Source organism: Heptranchias perlo, chromosome 6, assembly GCF_035084215.1.
Source record: "Heptranchias perlo isolate sHepPer1 chromosome 6, sHepPer1.hap1, whole genome shotgun sequence".
NCBI lineage: Eukaryota > Metazoa > Chordata > Chondrichthyes > Hexanchiformes > Hexanchidae > Heptranchias > Heptranchias perlo.
Window position 1 is genome coordinate 57,966,891 of NC_090330.1, and position 25,353 is coordinate 57,992,243.

The following is a 25,353-nucleotide window of genomic DNA, read 5'->3' on the forward strand; positions in this document are numbered from 1 at the left end:
TGACTCCCCAAAGCCTTTCCACCATCTACAAGGCATAAGTCAGGAGTGTGATGGAATACTCTCCACTTGCTTGGATGAGTGCAGCTCCAACAACACTCAAGAAGCTCGACACTATCAAGGACAAATCAGCCCGTTTGATTGGCACCCCATCCACCACCCTAAACATTCACTCCCATCACCTCCGGCGCACCGTGGCTGCAGTGTGTACCATCCACAGGATGCACTGCACCAACTCGCCAAGGCTTCTTCGACAGCACTTCCCAAACCCGCAACCTCTACCACCTAGAAGGACAAGAGCAGCAGGCACATGGGAACAACACTACCTGCAGATTCCCCTCCAAGTCACACACTATCCCGACTTGGAAATATATCGCTGTTCCTTCATTGTCGCTGGGTCAAAATCCTCGAACTCCCTTCCTTACAGCACTGTGGGAGAACCTTCACCACACGGACTGCAGCGGTTCAAGAAGGCAGCTCACCAGCACCTTCTAAAGGGCAATTAGGGATGGGCAATAAATGCCGGCCTCGCCAGCGACGCCCACATCCCATGAACGAATAAAAAAAATAAAAGCCCTTGTGTTTAATTGGCTGCACTGCAGGACACTTAATGGCTCTCTAAATGTAACAAATATATTCATCAGTAACATGATTAATCTCTTGCCCTGCTGCATGTAGTACAGATGGACTTCATCTGTTGCTTAATTTAATGCAACAGCAGTGTTGTGAATTAAAACTATTACGAAGGTTTTGAAACTTCAAAATTGAATTTGGCACTACAGTTCTTGAGGGGTTGTAGCCAATCTTAACTTCTTACACGCTGACCTTTGTGGCGCCTCTGCTATAACTAACCATAATCTCACTTTTCACATTCCTAAATCATGGCAAAAACATTCATTCATTCTTGTTTTTGATTTTGATTTTGAACGAATGAACAAGCAGCAGAAAGAAAATCTGTATTTTCAAAAATATTTTTACTCGTGTCTTAAGGTTTAGAATATCTCCTTTCAAGGCCTCAGTTTAAACTTTCTGTTTTGACTCCACAGCTATCAATGGTTATCTTTTTGGAAATTTACCTGGGCTCAACATGTGCAGTGGTCAGTCTATTTCCTGGCATTTGTTTGCAATAGGAAATGAAGTCGATGTTCACTCAGCATATTTCCATGGCCAGACTCTCATTGACAGAGGTCATAAAGTGGATGTTATTAGTCTATTTCCAGCTACCTTTGTCACAGTACAGATGGTTTCCAGAAATGTTGGAAAATGGCTGTTAAGCTGCCAAGTGAATGACCATATTAAAGGTGAGAAGCTGACTTTTGACTTTAACTGAATTGCTTTACCTTTTATTTACTAGGAATTCTAAAGAAGATTTAATGGTTGAGAATTTAGTTTAAATTAAGTTTCTATTGTAATTTATCTCACTAACACTTGTTTAGTTGGAATCCAGGAGCTCAGTGACTGTGAGATAACTCCTAATGTTTATGCTGCTACTAAATCTTATCCTAATGGCAGAATTGTAGGCCGTTTTTCATGGGTCTATAATTCTGCAGCAGGGATAAGGAAGCCAGATTTAGTTGTGTAAACAGCAGGAGCAATCTCACAGATGCTGGGCCCCTGGAATCTGATCAAAACAAATGGCAGTATAAAATCAACTTAAAAACATGTAGGGGGGTCGACCTCGACGTTGTGCAATGATGTAAAATGGATGATAGCAAGGCGGCAGCCTGTTTTATATCTCTCCTGATTTTTATTTCCATTGATGTCCATTCCATTGCTATCATCTGTTTTACACTATCTCACAAAGTCAAGATCTACCCCATAGTCTTATTTTTGAATGCTGCAGTGTTTCTTATTGTAAGTATTCACTAGCAGTTACTGTCAAAAGCCCTAGTCTATGAACAGAATATTTACAGTAATTTACAACATGCAATGAATCACAAATGATTCCTATTGTATTTGAATGTATTAACACCCACTATGGAACTACAGAAAATAATAATTGATCCTAACAAGTTTTAGAAACATGTATTTGTCCTTTTATATATGTTCTTTTTCAAGAGAGGAATAAAAATCTGGCCCTGAAATTCCTGGGGCTTGAGAGGGCGTAAGTCACAATTATGCCAGAAGGGGGCACAGAATATGGGTCAGTTTCCACCTCATTTGGACCAGACCTTAAGATTTAGGTCCATGGGGGCCATTGTTGGATCTTCCACCCGCCTCCCGCACCAAGAGGATATTTTACGACTGCTCCAAGGCGTACCTGAGAAATTGCTCTCATTATGTTCTTGAAAGGCTTCAGCGGAATGCATGCCTGTTGAGACCTGGCATTAGTTTTCACTAGAGTAAGGTAATCGATCCTGGAGGGGAATTCATTAACATCTCTAGTCAGAGAGGTTCCGGTGGGAGCCAAAGAGTTTAAAAATAATCTTCTTTAATCCATTTGGGTCTCTGAAGGACTCCACTCTGCCTTGCCAGGGCGGCTGGGGTGGCTGCTGCTGATGCGCCCTTGCCAGGGTTCTTCCTTCAGACCACTTTGCAATGAATTCTACTAGAAATTACAGTGTGTAGACTGTGGTTGACTGCACTACCATGATACCTTGCATTGTTGAATAGATAGCTGCTGCTTGCTGAAAAATGGCAATTTGGATAGACAGAGGTGTTCTGACCATATACCGGTAAAAGACAGCTTTCTTAGGAGAGAAGTGGAGAAAACTGGAGAAAAGGCTTGCCTGTTTCATTTCTTTTATTGAATTATTGTGGCCTTTTAAAATGTAAGATTTGCATTCCCTAATCGTATTTTATTTATTTTCTAGCTGGTATGCAGGCATTATTTGTTGTGCAGGATTGTGGGCAGCATTTTTCAGAAACTACACTTACTGGTAAAGAGAGAAAGTACTTTATTGCAGCTGAAATGGAGTGGTGGAAATATGGTCCCACAAACAACAACTTATTTAATGGTCAGCCACTAGATGCAGAAGGAAGGTAATTTTTAAATTAACCAATCTATGATCTGTAATACTGGTTAAAAATCTGTTTGCACTTTTGATTCTTCTGGATACACCACCTCATGCACTAAACTAATTTAAAAACAAAAGTTTATTTTTGCTACTAATGCAGGTATGACTTTTGCAGTATGAATTTCTTTTCTTTCAATTGAAGGTTTTGCTACAACTTTGTGCACATGTTGTTAGAATAAATGGTATTCCCTTTTTTCAATCAATTGTGCTTAAAGGCTGAAACAGAAAAATATTTTACTTTTTTTTCAGTTGTGGTCAAGTTAGAGTAGATAGGGCACCCAAAGTATCATGAGTAAAGGTAAAAATGCTTTTTTTTGGTTGAAAAATTGATGCTAAAATATACTGTACCTTCTATTTGAAAATTAATTTGTTTAACAAAGAGTGTTGTTGGGTATTGGAAAACGTATTAACAAGTGGGACCTTGTAAATAATTGCCTTTTCATGCATTTCAAGTTCAGGATGGATGGCTGATAGAATGTGGGTTCACACCTGTAGTTCCTCACATGAAACACTCCCTATCTTGGCCTTCTTGCCTCAGAAACACAGGTTGAAGTTGAGATGCTTCCTTGCATGGAAGAAAAGCTGTAAATGAGTCACCACTGGCCACAGTTCCAAACTGTACATACTCAGAAGTGATGGTGCACAGCCCATTGTTCTCATGGCTAGGGACTTCACACTGGAAGAAGTAAAAGGATATGAGAAAGCATGAAATGAGAATAGGATGTACAGCTCAAAATGTGCACTCCTTTCACAGACTATATACAATCCACTCTATTGTGAACTCTACACGACCCATTTAATCTCCCAATAAAAGGTTCTGCGAATTTTATTTCTTCTCCCCCCACAAATTGATCAAAAGCCTGGAATATCTGTATAACGTTGCATCCTAAACTATTATGCTTGTTTGTTTGCCTTCCTTAGTATGATATTTCTACTATCCCATCAGCTTTGGATGTACTCTGTTCCGTAGGTCATTCATCCGTCTTTATATTTGCTTACCTACTACTCTGGGGAAGGGGGTAATTTCCCAGGCAAATCCTCATCAGAAGTCTTGCTGGAGACTTTGTAATTTTATATTTATATCCTGTAGTTTATCAGTTCATATATTTCTTGTGTGGAGCACCCCTGTAAATATTGGTACCCACGGACCCCCTTAACCTTAAACATCCTAAAGCCTGTGACAGTGCCTTAAAATTAGATAGAAAACATATTTTATTAGTATTAGCAATGAAAATATGTAATTTTAGCTTAACCCTGCCCAGCGGAAACTGATGGGATGGGATCAGCTGCCCGTTCTACACCCTGCCTGATTCTACTATCCACTGACTTCGATGGAGAGTAAAACCGGCAGCAGGTTGGTTAAAATTACCCCCATTGTGCTATTATCAGAGTTACAGGTTCACTGATAACCAAACTTATGACCATGCAATCCCCAGTTGGAAAACTACAGGGCTTAAGTTGCACTTTGTTTTGCCTGTTTTTTGGGCAGACTACAGGGGCACAGAGGTTCAATGTAGGGCGCCAGCCACATGCACCCGAACAGCGTCGGAAACATGTCTATCACCATTTTAGTTCAGTCGCTTCTGAGGTGTTCCTGGCGGCCACCTAAAATAGGTGCTAGGCCCCTTAAATATGGGGGCCTAATGCCTGATTTAGGACCCATTCCTAAAATTCATTTGCCCTGAGCAGAGCAGAAGTCACCAAAAAGGTAAATTTAAAAAAATACTTACTTTAATGTGGAGCCTGGAGAGCAAGAGTGTTCCTTTCGGTTGCTTAGCACTACTGTGGGCTGCTGCCAATGCGTGCTCGGCCCCCCCTCCCATTCTCCTCCCATCATCCCCAGGACTTACCTTAGGATCGCTGTCATCAAAGCAGGCGGCCTGTTAGCGGATTTCTCCCGTTACTGTTGCAAGTATGGGTTGTTAATCCATCAAAAATAACCTCCGCTTAATTCTAGCCCGAATGCCAATAAAATAGCAAACTTAATAGATTAACTTACAACAGAGTTGCACTACAGCTGTCTTCAACATTACATTCAACAGTATTATTGTTATAATACAACTGTCAACAGGTTACATTAATGACAGCAATCAATACAACCTGATCTGTTCGCCGAACCCAAGTTGATCAGACTTAGCCTTTGCAGACTGCCTGTGGCAATGGACTTCCGACCATCCCCTCTTGAGAGCTTTAACTTTTGGGAGGGAGCATGCCCTATATTTATACTATTCGATTGCGTTGTTCTGTACGTAAGCACCGTTGGACTTATCTCACGGTCGTAAACCATCCCACTTTGCTGACTCTCAGAAACCACCAAGGATTGTTTAATGTCTTAGTGTTTACGTAGCCTTTCCCCATTATCAAGTTGATACTAGGTTAGGACAGCCTGTCTCTTGAATCTTACTGTTTTTCACTATTCTAATGCCTCAGCACTCTTTCAATGACCCCTTGGTTTCTGTAAGTTATTTTCCTCACAGAGATGTGGACCTTTGCCCTCCTATTTTCTATGCTTGTTTTAAACCATATTCTTACACAGCCCGAATTTGGAGGGGACCAAAGCGGTGATCTGCCTCTGGAGAGCTGCATTCCCGGGTTATTAAGATGAGACCTGAGTCCCAATTTTGGGTAGTCTTAGGGCCGACCTCTTCTGGCATGTGCAGCGTGCATCCTACCCGGTTCGTGCCCGAAAATGGCTGTGGAACAATTTGACCAACAATTCTAGTTCTTGTCCACAATCCCAAAAATGAATAACTTGCTCACATCTGGTGGTGGAAGCAGATGCAATAATAACTTTCAAAAGGAAACTGGATAAATACTTGAAGAGAAAAAATTTACAGAGCTATGGGGGAAGAGCAGGGGGTGGGATTAATTGGATAGCTCTATGAAAGAGCCGACAGAGCATGATGGCCGAATGGTCTCCTTCTGTTTTAATGTACTATGATACAATCTACACATCTATTCACCTCACCATTTTGGATCAAGTCCTTTCTCAATCTTTTCCCTAATGAATGTATATTCAGTTGTGTGAGTCTCTTCATAACTTGTAGCCCTAGTCTCAGATTTATCCTCTTCAATATGTTAATGTCTTTGGTACACAGCATTCAAAATATGCCCTCGCTAGCAATTTATGCAAAAGAGTAACTTGTTTCAGCCCACGGTCAAAAGCCCTTGATATAGATCCCAATACTTGATGAATCATATTGAGAACAGATTCACATTGTATGGATACTTCCAATGAATAGTCAATAATCATAACATAGTACTTTTCCAGATGTACTAATAGGCATTCTTTCATTATATGCACAACTTACCTATTTCAATAATGCACATCAAAACCCATTGCTCTTTCCTTAGCCCTTCCAGTTAATTATCGATTGAACAAATCACCAGATCTGTTGTCATCATCAAATCTTATAATATGTATATAAGTATTCTTCATATTGTTGATGACTAGAAGGGAGTAAATAAAAAGGGGATAAATGAAGATAACAGATTTCACAGCAATATAAAGTGAAGTTCAGGTGAAAGGTCTATGTGTACATCTAAACAAGCACCATTAAAAAAAATAGTTATTCATATTGTTGTAAGGAGTAAAATGTACTGTTGAAAAACTGTCTTCAGACTCCTGGCACTTAATGCAATGTGTACTTTTAATTCCTTGCAGTGATTCAGAGATTTTCTTCAAGAAAAGTACTGATAGAATAGGAGGAGAATACTGGAAAGTTCGATACGTTGAATATATTGATGAGACCTTCAGCACTAGAAAAAGTCGATCACAAGTGGAAGAACATCTAGGAATACTGGGTATTATATATAAATTGCTTTTTAGAAATTTATTTACATTACTTGAAAACAAAAAAAAATAACACTTTTTATTAATGATTTTATAAGGCCCAGTAATCAAAGCTGAAGTTGGAGACACCATTTTTGTTACATTTATGAATAATGCAAACCGTGCCTACAGCATTCAGCCTCATGGTGTGTATTTTACCAAGGAGTTCGATGGAACAAACTATGTTGATGGTAAGTTAATGCATCACTTTTTGTTTGCAAGTTCCTGTTTTTTTTAAATTGCTCTGTATTTAAAAATACTGCATACTAAAATAAAGTTTACAGAATTATTCATTGGAAACTACCAGCCTTGACTAAAATGCTAAAACATGACATTTGGTAAAGGAAATGGAAGTTGTTTAATTTTTAAAAAAAATTCCTAACAAGATAAACTTTAGTGTGCTCCATCACGGTCATTGACTCTGTATTAATTGAATAATGGCAACAACTATATAAATACTAAAAGATCAAATTCAGATACTAAAAACTACGTGAAAATGCTATAATGTCTTTTTTTAAAGAGACACAAAGTAAGGAGTAAAATGTACTCCTAGGAGTAGGAGAACGCACCGCGAACGGAGTGGATCGTGAACCGAGTGGGAATTTGAGAATTTGGTGAGAGTGGGACTCTGTGGTAAAGTAGTGGATGAATTGAATTAAAAATTTAGTTTAAAATTTAACTTAGAAATTTAAGGGGGAAAAAAAATTGGATAAGGCCCGCTATTAACTCGCACCCAATGGCCCCTGCACAGGCAGGACGAGACCTTCAAGCAACATTGAAATCTAGGCCTTACACGTCGATTCAAGTATATGTGCATTTTCCACCAGCAAGGGGAGCTCCAATCTCTAAAAGGGAGGATGTCTCTTAAAACCCTTTAAAGGTAGCCGGTACCTGTTAGTTGCTAACTGCACGGAGTCTGAATGGAGATCAGACATCGCGCACGTAAACACAGATGCAGGCCTATGTTTACAAACTGACGAGTTATGTTAAAACGTTGAATATAGGTTGCACACTACTAAATCCCACATCCTCCAATCTGCATGCCAGACCTCACCAATCTGCCGATCTGAGTTGGTACCATGCCCGAGAGTGCATGCACCAAGGTTCTCTCCTGATGCACCAGAGGCCTTGGTGCAAGAGGTGGACAGAAGGAGGGACATCCTATATCTGGTGGGGGGTGGGGGGGAGCAAGAGGCCCTCCAGACATATGCCCAAAAGGCAGTGGGAGGTAACGGGGGATGAAGTCAATGCAAGGTGCGCAGCACCACAAACATGGATGCAGTGCAGGAAGAAGTTCAGTGCTTTGACACGAGTGTCCAAGGTGAGTGAGATCAATTGTCAAGTGGCATCTCCTACTAACTGCACCACTAGCCGCATCCACTGCTCCACGCACTACACCCCCATCAACCACCTACCAACAAACTCTTTCCATCAGGACTCAACTCTTCCAATCAGATGCTTCCTCTCACCCTTACACATTACCATTGTTGCAAGCCGCCCACCCACAACTCACAGGCCACACACACTGGCAGCTATTCAACCATGACAGGCACATCACCCAGACAGACGTCCTGCTTTCTTGCAGGAGAAGTTGGTGCATAACAGTTGGCAGCAAGTGGCAGTGACATTTAGCCCCTCGAGCCTGTTCCGCCATTCAGTGAGATCATGGTTGATCTGTGACCTAACTCCATATGCTCGCCGTAGCCCCATATCCCTTAATACACCTGGTTCTCAGACATCTATCAATCTCAGATTTAGAATTCACAAGTGAGCTAGCATCAGCTGCCATTTGCAGAAGAGCGTTCCAAACTTCTCCCACCCTTTGCGTGTAGAAGCTTTTCCTAACTTCACTCCTGCAAGTCCTGGTTCTAAATGTTAGGCGATGTCCCTGTGTCCTAGTATTCAAGTCTAGGAGACCTCCAAAAACAGTTACAAATGTATCAACAGCCAGAAGCAATAATCCAGCCACTTAACTGTAAATCCCTCATGATCCCTTTAAATAGTGCTGGTGGGGGAGTCCCCAGGCCATCTAAGATATGTTCAGATGGTCGTAGTTAAGACTGTGCATTGAGTTGAGTGTGAAGTCCCAAAATGGTGTCTATCACTTGAAATCAGCATTGCACACTAATGGTATCCATTTTTTTCCTTACTTTACGCGCTGCAGGCGTTCGGTATTTGCGCGTGCGCTAATATCTATACCAAGATGGTGTCCGGCACACGTCACGCTGGAAACGTGCGTGCGCAGCCAAGATGCTGTCTTGGCACTTCGGGAGGCCACGTAGCACTGAAACAACGGGCGCTACACGGCCCAATTTCTAGCCCTAAAACTTTAAAAGAAACTGCAAGTCAGTAGCAGTTAACAGTCAATCAGCTGTAAGTGATTGCCTGAATAGGGGGTAATTACTGTGAGCAGGAAGCTGATTGAGCAGTTGTAACTGGCGTTTCTCTAAAGGTGTATAAATTAGAAGGTATCTGCTAAAGTACAGAGTAATTTGTGAACAAGAATAGATTGTGAACCGAGTGGGAACTTGAGAATTTGTGAGATTGGGAATTAGGTGTGGAGGGAGAAGGAGGTGCTAAATTTAAATAAAAAAAACAAAACAGACTAAAAGGTAATTTATCTATAAATAAATATAGACTATGATATGGAAGAGCAGGTTGTGTATTGGGACTGCAGTATGTGGGACATACTACAGTTTGTAGATAGCGAGAATGTCCTGAGCGAATGCATCAGCAGTAGTTGTCTCTGCCTCGAATCTCTCCAGCTCGGAGTCATTGAACTGGAGTGTGAGTTGGAGACATTCCGACACATAAGAGAGAGGGAGGAGTATCTGGACAGTTTGCTTCAGACCTCAGTCACTCTTCGTAGAGAGGTTCAGGATCAGAACGGGTGATGACCGACAGTGTACAGCGTAAGGGGAACCCGGTTGCGATAGAGAACGAGATCTGCAGAAACTGATCCTATCCAACTGGTACTTGCTACCTGTGAGAATAAGGATAAAGACTGTTGGAAGGACAGCCAGAATGTTGACCATGGCATGCTGGAGCAGGAAGCAGTCCAAAGGCGGGTGGTGGGGGGGGCGGTGGGAGGAGGAGGAGGAGAAGTGTGATGTGGTAGTTGTAGCTGATTCAATATTAGGAGGACAGATAACATCCTTTGTAAGCAGGATGGAGAGTCCCGCATGGTATGTTGCCGATGTGGTGCCAGGGTGAGGGATATCGTGAACTGGCTTGAAAGGATATTGGAGAGGGAGGGGGAGGATCAAGTCGTTGTGGTCCATATTGGGAGCAACAACATAGGAAAGAGTAGGCAAGAGGTCCTGTTCAGAGAGGACCAGGAGTTAGGAACTAAATTAAAAGCAGGACCTCAAGGGTTATAATCTCTGGATTATTACTCGAGCCATGTGCAAATTGGCGTAGGGATAAGCAGATTAGGGAGGTGAACATGTGTCTGAAGGAGTGGTGTGGGAAAGAGGGGTTCCATTTCATGGGACACTGGCACCAGTACTGGGACAGGAAGGAGCTGTACTGTTGGAATGGGCTCCACCTGAACCGGGCTGGGACCAGGGTCCTAGCAGAAAGGTAAACAGGGCAGTCACAAGGGGCCCGATGTTAGCAGGGCTGCGGGTTCTCGGCGGGGGGGCTATCAGGTGCGTGGGTAACGCGCCCGGTGAAATCAGTGTGATTCGCGCACAATTGTGGGCTAATTGGAGCCACTTACCTCCGGCTCCGGGTTTGCTGCTGCTCAGCTGCGCGCCGGCGGAGTGCGCAGTGACGTCTGAGAGCTGGTGGAGCTCTATTTAAAGGGAGACTCCACCACTGCTCCTCCTGCAGCAACCAACGACGTGGAGAACATGGAGCACCCCAGGGGGAAGGCCGCCCCAAGGTGTTCAGACTCCTCACTCCAGCTGCTGCTGGATGGGGTGAGGAGGAGGAGGGAGACGTTGCTCCCATCGGATGGCAGGAAGTGCCCGCCCTCCACCACCAGGAAGGCATGGATGGAGGTGAGCAGCAGGGGAAACATCACCAGGACCTGGATCCAGTGCCGCAAGAGGTTTAATGACCTAACTAGGTCCGGCAAAGTGAGTACACTTACGCAGTCTCCCACACTCCGTCCTCCACATCACCTCCACCACCACACAACCCCTTCTGCACTACCACCACAGCGCTCTCGCATCACCCCTCACATCCACTCAGCTATCATCCTCACCGTGCCTGCATGTACTCACCGCCGCTGTCCCCATTCGAACAGTACCACACACCCCAGTCCCCATACAATGGCATGGCCATGTGGCACACGCACCCTCCCATCTATCTCCCCACGCTCAACCCACCCACACCAATGCTTGCAGCGTCTCACCATGCAAGCAGTACTCAATCACGCCTCTGCGTTTTGCTTTGACAGGAGAAGAGATGCAAGAACGCCCGGGAGAGGGCCCGGACCGGAGGGGGCCCGCCACATGAGGTGCTGCTCACGGACGCGGAGCAGGAGGCTTTAGAGCTCAGTCACACGCTGGAGTGCCTGTCCGTGGCGGATGGCGAGGCTGGCGTTGCAGAAACGGCCAGTGACAGAAAGCTGACACTCAGCACTCATGATAGCGAATTATCTTAGCATCACTTGGCATCTGCCGCACCGCAACATCTGTCCAGATGCCTAATATTGCCTTCTGTTCTCTTGCAGGGCAGTCTGTGAGCGCCGTGATCTTGGAGGGCGATTCCTCAGAGGACCTGCCGGCCTCTGAGGGTCCATTGTCACATCTGAGCCATGCATCCACCAGCGCAGATACACACACCTCGGTGGGTCCCCGTTCCCCCTTAGTTGGGCTTGCACATGGTGAGCCACCACGCACACGTGAGCATGAGCAGACCCTGGTGGCAGGAGCAGCCGTGGAGAGTTCGCGTCGGTGGGAGCACTCTTCTCCAGGCTCTGCTCAGCCGGACCCAGATGCTGAACCCTGGGGGCCAGCCGTGAAAAGGAGAGTCATCGAGGGGCACGAGCACATTGCTGAGGTGCTGGAACAGGTGCCACGCGCACTCTCCACAATCGCGCAGGTGATGGAGGAGTCCAACTCCTGCATGAGGGGAATGGCGGCACAAGTACAGGAGGGTATCCGCGAGATAGTGTCGCGGGTAGGTGCGGGAATGTCTGCGATGGAGGAAAGGCTGGCCTCCATCGAGCGTTCCGCACAGCTCAACATTGACTCCATCCAGGCCCTGACAACGGCCATTCGGATTCAGGGTGAGCAACATTCTGCCGCCTTAGACAGGCTGACAGATACACTACAGGTGGCCTTCCAAGGCCTCACACAGGTCATCCAAACTGCCGTCCAGCAGGGTGGAAGGAGTGATGTGGGCCTGGGCTACGAGAGGGATGATGGTGAACGGGGACATGGAAGTGGGGACGCCACTCAAAGTGCCCCCACGTCTCACCTGTTGCCCCCCTCTCAACCAGTACCTGCAATGCTGCCTCCTCTCCAGGTGGCCGAGTCTGCCCCTGCACAGGTGCAGGAGGAGCAGTCTTTGGAGGGGCCCTCACGGGCACCGAAACCCAGAGGGCGTCGGCCCAAAGCATCTACCCGGTCAGGGCATCAGCAAGAGCAACCTGCCACTACCTTTGCTGGAGCCACAGGGGTAGCACCACGTAGGGGTTCCCGGAAGCGTAAGGCGAAGGTGTTGTGAGCACAAAGGGAATGCATCAGGGTGAATGACTATCTGTGATGTTTTAATTTATAATTGTTTAGTGCACATACCCAATAAACCCCATAGTTCTCACCACTACTGCCACGTCTTGTCCATTCTTGACCGGCCTGTGCAATAGGTCCCTTTTGTGGGGCTCAGCATGCAGACGAACGCCTGGTCCCGCCCATTGGGTCACACTACGGTGGGTGCAGGAGTAATTGCACCACTGTTCCGTGCAGGGGGCAGGGGAGGGGGCTGGTATGGCCGCCCCTCTGTCCACGTTGGGAGGTCTGGACGCTTCGGGCAGTCTGCTGTTAGGAGAACCGTTGACATATCAGTGCCTCCCTGGCCTGACGAGCAGCCAGGTGAGCCGGTGTTTGCCCCATGGGTCGTTCCTCCTCCTCCTCCTCGGCCGCCTCCTCCTCATCCTCATCGTCGTCAATATGGGTGGTGGATGTGGGCGGGGCCTCCTCCAGCGGCACCCCTCTCTGTTGTGCCATGTTGTGCAGGGCACAGCAGACAACTACAATGCGTCCCACTCTGCGTGGCACGTATTGGAGTGCTCCCCCAGAACGATCAAGGCACCTGAAGCGCATCTTGAGCAGCCCTATAGCCTGCTCAATTGTAGACCTGGTAGCGATGTGGCTGTCGTTATATCGACGCTGTGGCTCGGTGGTGGGGTTCCTCAGAGGTGTCATAAGCCACGTGTGCAGGGGATATCCCTTGTCACCGAGGAGCCAGCCGTTGCCGGTGTTGGGAGCGTGGAAGAGGGGCGGCACGTTGGACTCCCTGAGGATGAAGGAGTCGTGGCAGCTGCCAGGGTATCTGGCGCACACGTGTAGGAATCTCTTGCGGTGGTCACAGATGAGCTGGGCGTTCATGGAGTGATACCCCTTGCGGTTGATGAACAGTCCTGGCTCATGTGGAGGTGCCCGTATTGCTATGTGGGTGCAGTCGATTACACCCTGCACCCGTGGGAAGCCGGCCACAGCATGGAATCCAACCACCCTCTCCATCTGGCTGCGGTCATCCATGGCGAAGTTGATGTAGTGCGAGGCCCTGTGAAACAAGCAGTCGGTACCCTGCCTTATGCACTTGTGTGCAGACGACTGACAGACCCCGGTGATGTCCCCGGTGGCACCCTGGAAGGATCCGCAGGCGAAGAAGTTGAGGGCGGTGGTGACTTTGACGGCGACGGGTAAGAAGATGCTGCTTGGTCCGTCCGGGAGCAGCTCGTCATTAAGGAGGCTGCAGATGTCCGCGACTACCTGGCGACTGACTCTGAGCCTCCGTATGCACTGCTCCTCAGAGAGGTCCAGGAAGCTGAGCCTCGGTCTGTAGACCCTGTGGCGAGGGTAGTGCCTCCTGCGACGCATCTCTCTCTGCAGTTGCCCTCCCTCCTGCTGTGCGGGTGGATGTGCCACAGCACCGTGTTGTGGAGCGCCACGTGGCAGGGGCAGGCGGCGTGGCCGGCGAGGCTGGTGATGCTGTTCGTCCTCCGAGGAGGTCATGACTGTGACTACGGCGGCCCCCATCTGGGAGGCGAAGGTCTGAGGGGGTCCGCAAGGTAGGTAGATGTGTCCCCACACCGGGGTTGCGGTTCCAGGTCGGTGAGTTTTCTTGTTAGGGGGAGGGTGGTGGACGCCAACCTTTGTCCAATGTGACGGAGTGGCCTCCTGCGATGGTGAGGGGTCTCCCCCACCTGTCGAATGCACCTTTGCAGCTGCCACAGGCTGCTGGCTGCAACCCCTCCGTTTGGATTGGGAGTGTTTCCCCCAGTGTGGGAAACAGTTTCTGTTCACCGTAAAATCCCACCCCTCCTTATAAAACAGCTCAATCAGGTCTGTAAACGACCTGAACGAGCAGAATAAATAGGTTCAAGTGGCATCCCGCTGGCTTTAATTGCCTGCGGGATTCCCAGCAGCGGGGGCTGCGCGCGCACCCCGGCGCGTCAGTGGGGAACCCGGAAGTGCGCGGGTTCGAGGCGGGCTTCGGTCCCGCTACCGGATTTTTGGGGGCCCCCTGCCAGGAACGCACCCGCTGGCGGGTGCTAAAATGCAGCCCAAGGACTTTAAACTAGTAAATGGGGGGGGAGGGCTCAGATGGAAATGGTAGTATAAATAATAATTCTAAAACAAACGAAAAGGAAGAGAGAAGAGTATTAGTCAGAAATTATGCTAGAGGCATTAAAGGTAAAGGGAAAACTAAAAGATGTAAAGGAATTAAATCAGGAGAGAGAAAAATAAGAATTGTGTGAGAAAAACAACAGTGGAGCAGAAGGACAGGTTAGGGTGTATGGCCCAAATAAGCGTTCTTTATACAAATGCACAAAATTGAATGAATTGCAGGTGCAAATTCAACTTGAAGGGTATGACATGGTAGTCGACATGCGTGGAGGCCTCAATTATTCACTGTCTTTATTAACAATTTTGATGACGGGATAGAGAGCCACATATCCAATTTTGCCAATGACACAATGATAGGTAGCATAAAATTACAGAGAGATATTAATAGATTAAGTGAATGGGCAAAACTGTGGCAATTGAATTTCAATGTAGGCAAGTGTGAGGTCATCCATTTTGGACCTAAAAAGAACAGAGCAGAATACTTTCTAAATGGTGAAAAGCTCGAAACAGGGGAGGTCCAAAGAGACTTAGGGGTCCATGTAAATAGATCATTAAAATGTCATCGACAAGTACAGAAAATAATCAAAAAGGCTAATGGGGTGCTGGCCTTTATATCTAGGGGACTAGAATACAAGGGGATAGAAGTTATGTTACAGCTATACAAAGCCCAGGTTAGACCACACTGTGTTCAGTTCTGGGCATCGCACCTTAGGAAGGATATATTGGCCTTGGAGGGAGTGCAGCATAGATTTACTTGAAAGGTATGATACCTGGACTCCAAGTGTTAAATTACAAGGAGAGATTGCACAAACTAGGGTTGTACTCTCTGGAATTTAGAAGATTAAGGGGTGATTTGATCGAAGTTTTCAAGATATTAAGGGGAACTGATAGGGTAGATAGAGAAACTGTTTCCGCTGGTTGGGGAGTCTAGGACTAGAGATTGTAGCCTGAAATTAGAGCCAGGACTTTTAGGAGTGAAGTTAGGAAACACTTCTACGCATAAAGGGTGGTAGAAGTTTGGAGCTCTTTTCTGCAAACGGCAGTTGATGCTAGCTCAATTGTTAAAAATCTATCAATCTCTGATTTAAAGTTGTTAGCCCCATATCCCTTAATACCTTTGGTTAAGGTGGGTATATGGAGTTAGGTCACAGATCAGCCATGATCTCATTGAATGGTGGAACAGGCTCAAGGGGCTAAATGGCCTACTCCTGTTCCTATGTTCCTAAAGTGAAAGGATAAATTGTATGATTTTCCTACCTTTTTTAAAAAGACAGAAGATTTTCACTGAACACCTGTGAGCATTGGTTGGTGACAGATTTCTTGTATTGCCTGAGTAGTACCATTGCTAAATCCCACAAAGTTATTTCAGTTTCCTGAGGTGTCTTTGCCCTCTTTCCCCTCTCCAACACCCCACTCCCAGCATCTCATTTTTAAAATCTTGGTCTTGAACTTTAACTTTTCACTTATCCAGTTACTTTGGTTTCTCAGCTTCTCATTCCAGTTTCTCCCTGCTCTCATTGCTGCAGTACGGTTCGATGTGTTCGGACCATTTTCCTATTGGAATGCTATATCTGCTTTAGAAAGCTGCTCCATAACCAGGTGAAAATCCTGACCTAACTGCACTGCTTGTTTCTGACTGGTTGGGTGTTTTTACCATGTAACTATATCTGGGAAGCACCACTGGGCCACTGATGGGCTATTCAGCACACAGTGTGGGATCTGCCTGCCCTCCAGTCACATTATGGTGGCGACAACCTATTCTTGCTTTTTCTTATTTCTACTTATAGCATGAATAACATGCAGGTACAACCTAAAGATTTGTAACTGACCACAGTATCCAAGACAGCCATAACCATACTTGCTGTATTTCTTGCTTCCTCTACTTGCTTTAATCAACACTTCTGCAACACTGAAGGCATCTCCTTGAATCTCAATTCTGTCCATTTTTTATTTCTAGTCATCCCACCCTCATCTATTATTTTTCATTAAAGCATAAATTTCATCCCTTTCTGACTCTTTCTTTTACAATTTCCTCTTACACTTTCTACTTCAAATTCCATTCCAAAGGATGTGCATTCTAGCATCCTTGCTACTCACCCCAGCTCACTTGAATAACCTGACTTTGATTTCTTGTGGCTAAAAATACCTCTCCCTAATCTTACTAAAATCTGCTATCTATATTGCTCTCTGAACCTTGATAACACACTAAGTTTACAACTTTTGGTCAAGCAAGCAAAAACAAATCCATCAGCACTAAATTTCACTCTGCTGAAATTATCATTCTTGACAACTTGAGTGGTCATCAGCAGTGACTGTGCTTCTCCTTTTTACTGATCAGGCAAGTACTAATGCTGAGTCTTGGTTTCTTGAATGACTCCAAACAACTCATCAATCAACTGTAGGGTTGTTATTATTAATTTGTCCCTAAATGTATAGGGAAATAACCCTATTACTAGTACTAACCTTTAGCGAAGACAACAACCACAGAAACTGGTACTAAGATTACTAAACACTTTATTTGATTGCCGAACAACAATAAGCAACAGCTTGAAACAATACTCACCACTGGGAACATGGTTCAGAATGCAGATTGACCAGGCCCTTGTTCTGGGGAGGGCCAGGAGTGTCTACCAAAGCAATTCTTTCTTGACTTCTTCATGTTACCTCTCCTCCCAGTATAGCACAGTGCATTCTCTTTTTGTACAGTTTTGAGGTTTTGTCTTTTGGTTTTCGACTCCCAGAAAAGGGGCCTCTCTGTCATCGTTTCTTTTTGTTGCAGTGTCCAAAGTCATGACCTTTCCTGTTCTATGTCTGTTTTCTGTTTTCCTTAGCAGTAGACAATCATCTGTAGTTTGTGGTTAACTTACAGGCTGGGGTTTCCATTAACCAAAGAGTCAAAAGTTCATGACATTTAAATGACTCAAAACCATTCTGTACCCTGCATAACCTAACCATATCCCTGATTGGCCCAGTAATCCAATTAATCTCAATGACCTTTTCCTTATTTCTAATTCTAACTCTTACACAGTTAGAATATCTGTCTCAAACTGCTGTGCTCTTCTGCCAAGTGTCTTACATCTACCCCTTGCAGAATACTTTACAACAAATCAAAATCTGTAAACCAGTTCTGTCTTGTTTGACATTGTGAGCCTCAGGCCTCTGGTGTGCATTCCCAGTGTGCCACTTGTTTCAGGCCTGAAAACGGGCCAACATGAATTTCCACCCCATGGCATTACTGAATTTATCCTTATAACTCAGCCAAATAGGATGAACTTTGAAAATTCTTTGCTGCTTTTCCCTAGTCCAGTTTCCGCTCCCCCTTCCACCTTGTTAGTAAACTCACTGATATTAAATTCCAGCTGGCATGGAAGGTTTCATGCCTCATTTTTCTCCTTTCACCAGGTTTGGTACTACATCTTGTTTCAATTATGCCTGCTGTTCTATGTTTTGTTAATCAAGACATGACATATGTTTTTTTTTAGGTCTGAAGCCTCCTGAACCGAATTTATCTCTGCTCTCTTCAATATATTTATCATTAGAGTTAGTAAATTCAACCCTATTGAAAAGGGGCATCAACTGTAGTCTTCCTACCTCTCCAGCAGTTATTCCTTCTGGGCCTTTAAAGTAATAGAAACCACTGTTTACTGTGAAATTTCTATAATCATCAAAATGGTTTTTGGCACAGCTGTTACATTGTGATATAGGCAACAAGATCACCACACATCTAGAACTCTGGTCTTAAACACATTGGTGAATCATCTGTTATTGTCTTAAACATCTCTAGTCTTTGAGGTCCATCATTTTGCATTTCTAAACAAGCTACCATCATATGACCTTCCATCATATCAATGTTCATGGCTGTCTAGGTTACTCCTAAATCACTCTTCCTTTGACTGTTTTTACCATTAATTTATGAGCTTCTTGGGATTCTGTGTTCTCATTCGGGATACCATTATATGAGTGAACTCCACTTACCATCCAACCTTGTTCACTCCTTTACTAATTGAGAAACCTACATTCATCAACTTCCTTCAGATTGTATGCCCTCAGAGCACACAACATTCAAACCTTTTGCAGTGCAATGGTTTAATCAATACATCTTGATTTTTTTTGTGAAAAACACTTCCTCTCCCCTTAACAGCTCATAACTTTCTGTAAAACTGAAAGTCATCCTAGATTTCAGTACTAGTAAGGCTCTTCCAATAGTTCACTTGCACCTTTAGACAGGTTGCAAGAAAACACTTGTCACCTGATAGCCTCCCTCTCTCTCTCTTTCTCTCGTCTTTCTACTTTCTTGTTTCTTTCTACTTTATTGATGATTCTCTCTTGTTCCTTTTAAACTCCAAATATGCAAACCTATCATTTTTTTCTCTCCACATCTCCATGTTGAAATCAAGACTGCACTTTTGCCTGCTCAAACTGATTGGGGCCTTAGTGTCCCAATTTGGGGTGCATGCAGGGTAATAGAGATGAGGAAATGTGACAGAGAAATCAGTTCTGCTGGATTCCTGCTGGTTTTGGGCTGCATTCTATTTTGCAGTCGGGCCTGGGGCAGGTGTCTAAAGCTCACACTCAAAGCTGGTGGGAACTTCATTAACCTATGTTAAAGGGGACAGGGAAGGGTGCCGTGTCATTTTGTGGCCCATGGGAGTGCTGGACGCTGAATTTCCATGAAAACCTGGCAGGTTGGAGGCCTCAGGTGAACCTGGACAATAGACTTTCATGAGTCTTTGTGTGAGTATTTATTTATTTATTTAGCCCTGTAAAACAGGCGCTGCGTCATTGAATTTCTGGGCCAAAGTCTCATTTGCTTGTGTAAGCGCAGAAAATAGGTCATAATGGTGAATATGAATCACAGCAGTATACTGCACATAGATTTTTTTTAAAAGACCGTCTCTTATGAGTGTGTACTAGGAGCCATATAGATCATTCAATGAGTTTATAAGAAAATCACTGATTCACATTGCAAAGAAACATTCAAAAATAGTTCTGTAAATGGCCAATATTTCTTTTTGATACCGTTTTAATTGGAATTTTAAGGTTTTGAGAAAAATGGTTCCCATGTAGAGCCTGGTAAATCCTTCGTGTACAAATGGACTGTGCCAGAATCTGTTGGACCGACAGTGAGTGATCCACCTTGCCTGACTTGGATGTATTACTCAGCCACCGATCCAGTTAAGGACACCAATTCTGGCCTTGTTGGACCACTGATCGTTTGCAGGCAGAATACATTAAATCAAGATGGTTCACAGGTAAAATGTATTAGAAGCCTACTGTAACCCTTTTTATTTAAATGTGTGTATTACTTTTCACTGTTTATTGTTATAACTTTATTTATTTTACCTCTTAAGATACTGTGAACATTATAGGATTATATATTTTCCAATCACCAATGGATACTTCTTGGCATCCATGCTGTTCACTACCCAACTTGGATTCCTAAAGCTGGGACTCATCATTTTTTGCAAGTTGGATTTTGCTGCATTGTTTGACTTGTCATAGTTGCTATATAGATTTTTATTTTTAAAATTTTATTCAGTCAAAAAGTCAAACCGTTCAAACAATTATATTTTGTTCAGGATGTCTAATTTGTTTTAACCATTCTATGCTTTGTTATGTCATTTACTTATTTTTAAAAAATCCCTAGTGGCAGAAGAAGGATTCAAGCTCTTGTGGTCTCTACAGCACCACTTTGATTTAATTTGAGCCATGGTTAGAGATTACCTAAGAGTAAAATGCAGCAATGACACAAAAAGTTGACGAGACAAGTGGACTAGGAAAATAGGGAGATTGGGGAGAAAGAGGTGGAATTTGAATGAGGGAACAAAAATGTTGACTGGCCATCACACAGACAGCTGGGAGATGTAAGTTAAAATTCTAAATGCACCTGCTACCATAGCACTCCCTGCACATATGGTAAATATACAGAAACCTTATCACAGTTATTTAAATAAGCTGACCTTGCTGAATCTGGCAAAGTCAGTTCACCATTTTACCAATGTGGGAATGGTGGTGTGCTCTGTGATTTCTAAAACATTTTCCCAGCAATCGGGGAATCGGCCCTTAAATGCCATTTGCCACTCATCAGCCTACCTTCCTAACCAATCCAAACATCTTTGTATTTGGTTTGCCTGTTCCTTATTGTTTGCATCCTTCCCATAATTTGGCGCCCTCTGCAAATTTAAACAACCCTTTTTCTGTCCTTAGCTCTAGATTATTTATACATACATCTGTAAATGGCAATAGCCCCAGTGCGGATCCCTCTGGCACCCTGCAAGTACCCTCTTGTCATAAGGATGTTTCTTCATTCATAACTATCCTTTGCTTTCTTTGTTGTAGCCAATTTTTAACCCACCTCAAGAAGCTTTCCTCCTTTTCCATGCCTTCCTTTCTTGTGGGCTAATTGCTTATGTGACACAATATCAAGAGCCTTGCTGAAACTTAAATTTATCATATCCATAGAATTTTATCTGTGAATGAAATGCCCATGGACATTGGAAAGTTAAAAAGGCACAGACAAAGTGATTAGAAATCACCACTTAATCAAATAACCATATACAAATTGATAGGTAAATGAAATCTACCATAGTGAAATTAGCTATCTTTTAGATATATAAAATTTTAAAAAATATTTAACATAAAACAAACAAAATTCTCTAAAACTATCTGCATTTAGTCAATTAACAGATGTATAAACCAGCTTTGACAGGACCCATTTGGCCCGATGTTAGCAGGGCTGCGGGTTCTTGGCAGGGGGGGCTATCGGGCGCGTGGGTAACGCGCCCGGTGAAATTAGTCAGCTTCCCGCGCGATCGTAGCATCCAATCCACTAATTGGATCCACTTACCTGCTCCTCTGGGTTCCCCACTGCTTATCTGCGCGTCGGGCGGACTGCGCATGTGCAGTAAGATCTGTCAGCTGGAGGAGCTCTATTTAAAGGGGCAGTCCTCCACTGACAGATGCTGCAACAAATAGCAAAAATTACAGCATGGAGCAGCCCAGGGGGAAGGCTGCTCCCAGGTTTAATGATGCCTCACTCCAGGTATCAATACACGGGGTGAGGAGGAGGGAGAGGACAGAGATCTTCCTCCCGGCGTGCGGGAGGAAGTGGCCTGCCTCTGCCACCAGGAAGGCCTGGCTCGAGGTGGCAGAGGAGGTCACCAGCGCAACCAACATATCGCCCACCTGCATACAGTGCAGGAGGCGCTCCAATTACCTCAGTAGGTCAGCCAAAGTGAGTACACTTACTCTTTCCCCTACACTCCGTCTGCCACATCACTGCCCCCACCCCACATCTCCTTCAGCACTGCCAACACTACTCTGTCACATCACCCCTCATACCCACTCAAACCTCATCCTCATCTTACCTGCACCTACTCACCTCGCCAGTACTCATCCCACCGCTACCACTCAACCCAATCCTCATACAATCTCATGGCTTTATCTCATACTCACCCTCTCGTGCATCTCTTTCACGGTCAGCCTCACTCAACCTGCCACTACCTGTGCTGCAGCCACAGGGCATGCATCACATATGTGCAGTAGGCAGTGTAAGGCAAACGTGTCGTGAGCATGAACGGGATGCACAAGGGTGTTTGAGGGTTTGTCATGGGTGTTACTTATATTGAATTTCTGACCAGCTCACATTACATATTATATTGGCACCACTACTGCCATGTCTTCGCGAATCCTGTCTGGTTTGTGCAATAATGCCCTCTCCTGAGGATCACTATGAGGACCCACAACTGATGCCACCCATTGTGTCACTGCAGAGTGGATGTAGGTGTATTTGCAGGGCTCTTTTGCGCAGATGACTGAGAGACATCGGCGATGTCCCCGGTTGCCCCCTGGAAGGATGCGGAGGTGAAGTTGTTGAGGGCAGTGGTGACTTTGACAGCGACAGGTAAGAAGATGGTGCTCGGGCCAGCCAGGAGCAGCTCGGCATGAAGGAGGCTGCAGATGTCCACGACTACATGTCGAGTGACTCTGAGCCTCCGTGTGCACTCCTGCTCAGAGAGGTCCAGGAGGCTGAGCCTCGGTCTGTGGACCCTGTGGCGAGGGTAGTGCCCTCTGCGACGCATCTCTCTCTGCGGTTGCCCTCCCTCCTGCTGTACAGGTGGATGTGTCACAGCACTCTGTTGTGGAGCTCCACGTGTCAGAGGTGGACGGCGTGGCTGGTGAGGCTGGTGATGCTGTTCGCCCTCCGAGGAGGTCATGATTGCAGCTACGGCGGCCCTCATCCGCAAGATGTACATCTGAGGGGGTCCGCAAGGTAGGTACATGTCTCCGGACTCCGGGGTAAGTGTGCAGGTTGGTGACTTTGACCGTCAGGAGGAGGGTGGTGGAGGCCAAACTTTGTCCCAAGTGACAGAGTGGCCTCCTGCAATGGGTGAGGGACCCCCCCGCCCCCACACCTGTCAAATGGACCTTTGCAGCTGGCACAGGCTGACAGCTGCAACACGTCCATTTGACCTGGGAGTGTTTCCCTCAGTATGGGAAACAGTCCCAGTTTGCTCTTAAATCCCACCCCTCCTCACATAATCCCTTAATCAGGTCAGTTAATGACCTGAAATACCTAAATAAATTCTTTCAAGTAGCATCCCGCTGGCTTTAATTGCCTGCGGGATTCTCACCAGCGGGGGCTGCGCGCGCATGCCGGCGCGTTAGCGGGGAACCCGGAAGTGCGCGGGTTTGGGGCGGGCTCCGGTCCCGCGCTGGGATTCTCCGATTTTCGGAGCCCCCCCCACCAGGAACGCACCCGATAGCGGGTGCTAAAATGACGCCCATTATGTGAAGTATTCTCCACGGGAGTAGATTCTGAATGAAGTGTCACATCAGAAAGTGGAACTGGATTCTGTCCCTGCACACTGGCCTAAAATACTTGAAGGAGATATAAAAGAAATACATTCTTGGTTTCGGATAGGCTAATAATGTTTTTACATTAAAATTCAAATTGATAGAAAGTGAACAGTTAATTTATTTTAAATATAGTGGTCAGTGAGCACTATGGCATATTGTGGAAGGTACAAAATTTGCTATGATTAATTCTTGTGTATATGCATTTTTAGTTTACATTGTTTATAAAAAATATGAAAACCCATGGAGCTTGTTGGTTTCCTTGCCCTAGAAGATTATAATTATTTGTAATTCTTCTTATATGATCAAGTAATCTCTTTTTCCTTTTAGTGGTGGTAAGTTTGGGGTAGGGCATGTTGCACTGTGTATCCATCAATCATCATGTTTTTTTAATGTGTTATTGGAATCTAGACACAGATCATTATTTTTGTACAACCCCTGGATTCTTCCAGAAAGGGGGTACCTTGTAAAATGTTGTTCTTAATTGTCCAGGGCTTTTACTAGCGCTTTGTTTTAAGTCTTAGAATCATAGAAAGATTACAGCACGGAAGGAGGCCATTCGGCCCATCGAGTCCGTGCTGGCTCTATGCAAGAGCAATCCAGCTAGTCCCACCTCCCCGCCCTGTTCTCCGTAGCCCTGCAAGTTTTTTCCTTTCAGGTACTTATCCAGTTCCCTTTTGAAGGCCATGATTGAATCTGCCTCCACCACCCACTTGGGCAGTGCATTCCGGATCCTAACCACTCGCTGTGTGAAAAAGTTTTTCCTTATGTCACCTTTGGTTATTTTGCCAATCACCTTAAATCTATGTCCTCTGGTCCTTGACCCTTCCACCAATGGGAACAATTTCTCTCTATCTATCCTGTCTAGACCCTTCATAATTTTAAATGCCTCTATCAAATCTCCTCTCAACCTTCTCTGTCCCAAGGAGAACAACCACAGCTTCTCCAGTCGATCCACGTAACTAAAGTTCCTCATCCCTGGAATCATTCTAGTAAATCTTTTCTGCATCTTCTCTAAGGCCTTCACATCTTTCCTAAAGTGCAGTGCCCAGAACAGGACACAATATTCCAGGTGTGGTATGTAAGTGTTATCGTTCTTACTTTCAAGAAGTAACTTTCTGTTTTATATAAATTGAAACATACAAGTCCACTTTCACAAGTCTTGTATCTGTCTTTGATTTGGCATTTTCTCTTCTTTACTTCCACAGCGGTATGAGCCATGGCGGATTGCCTTGGTTAGTTTCTGCTTGTTAGTGATAAATTTGAATTATTTGTCAATAGATCTGAACATGGCCACTTGCAGCTCTGTAGTAACTGAACAGAATTAATCCCTGCACTGCCATTGCTTGCAAATCAGTCCACCGAGCCCCATGTTTTTGTAGACCTTTACAGTAGCACACTGTAATGTAATTAATTTGTGTTTCTCATTTGGAGTAATACCAAATATTTAATATTGGTAGTTTACAGATTTCTATAAATATCAGCTCGAAAGTACTCTTCCAAAAATGAGATGTATACTTTTTTTGTAGAAAAGCATTGACCAGGAGTTTTACCTGCTGTATACAGTTTTTGATGAGAATCTTAGCTGGTATCTCTCAAAGAATTTGGAGACATTTATTCAAAATACTTCTAGCGTTGACCTGGAGGATGAAGAATTTCAAGAATCAAACAAAATGCATGGTGCGTGGTTGTCTTGGAAATATTATTTTATTTGACCACTATATTGAGGCATTGCCATGCCGATCAATAATAATCAATAATTATTCAGTAATGCATGATCGGTGAAAATCTAAACATTAATTGGTTCCCTTTTGAATATGTGTTCATTGAGGATTGTCAGTGTTTC

General features: G+C 44.8%; 1 protein-coding gene across 1 annotated transcript in view; it reads left to right on the forward strand.

The window, feature by feature from the left end:
- LOC137323013 (ferroxidase HEPHL1-like) overlaps positions 1-25,353 on the forward strand; it is a 97,227-nt gene that overhangs the window by 34,546 nt on the left and 37,328 nt on the right. The window contains exons 5-10 of the mRNA XM_067986349.1: positions 1,044-1,298; positions 2,811-2,979; positions 6,679-6,818; positions 6,906-7,037; positions 19,692-19,903; positions 25,037-25,187. Of these exons, the coding sequence (XP_067842450.1) occupies positions 1,044-1,298; positions 2,811-2,979; positions 6,679-6,818; positions 6,906-7,037; positions 19,692-19,903; positions 25,037-25,187 (1,059 nt within the window). The remainder of the gene's footprint in view (positions 1-1,043; positions 1,299-2,810; positions 2,980-6,678; positions 6,819-6,905; positions 7,038-19,691; positions 19,904-25,036; positions 25,188-25,353) is intronic.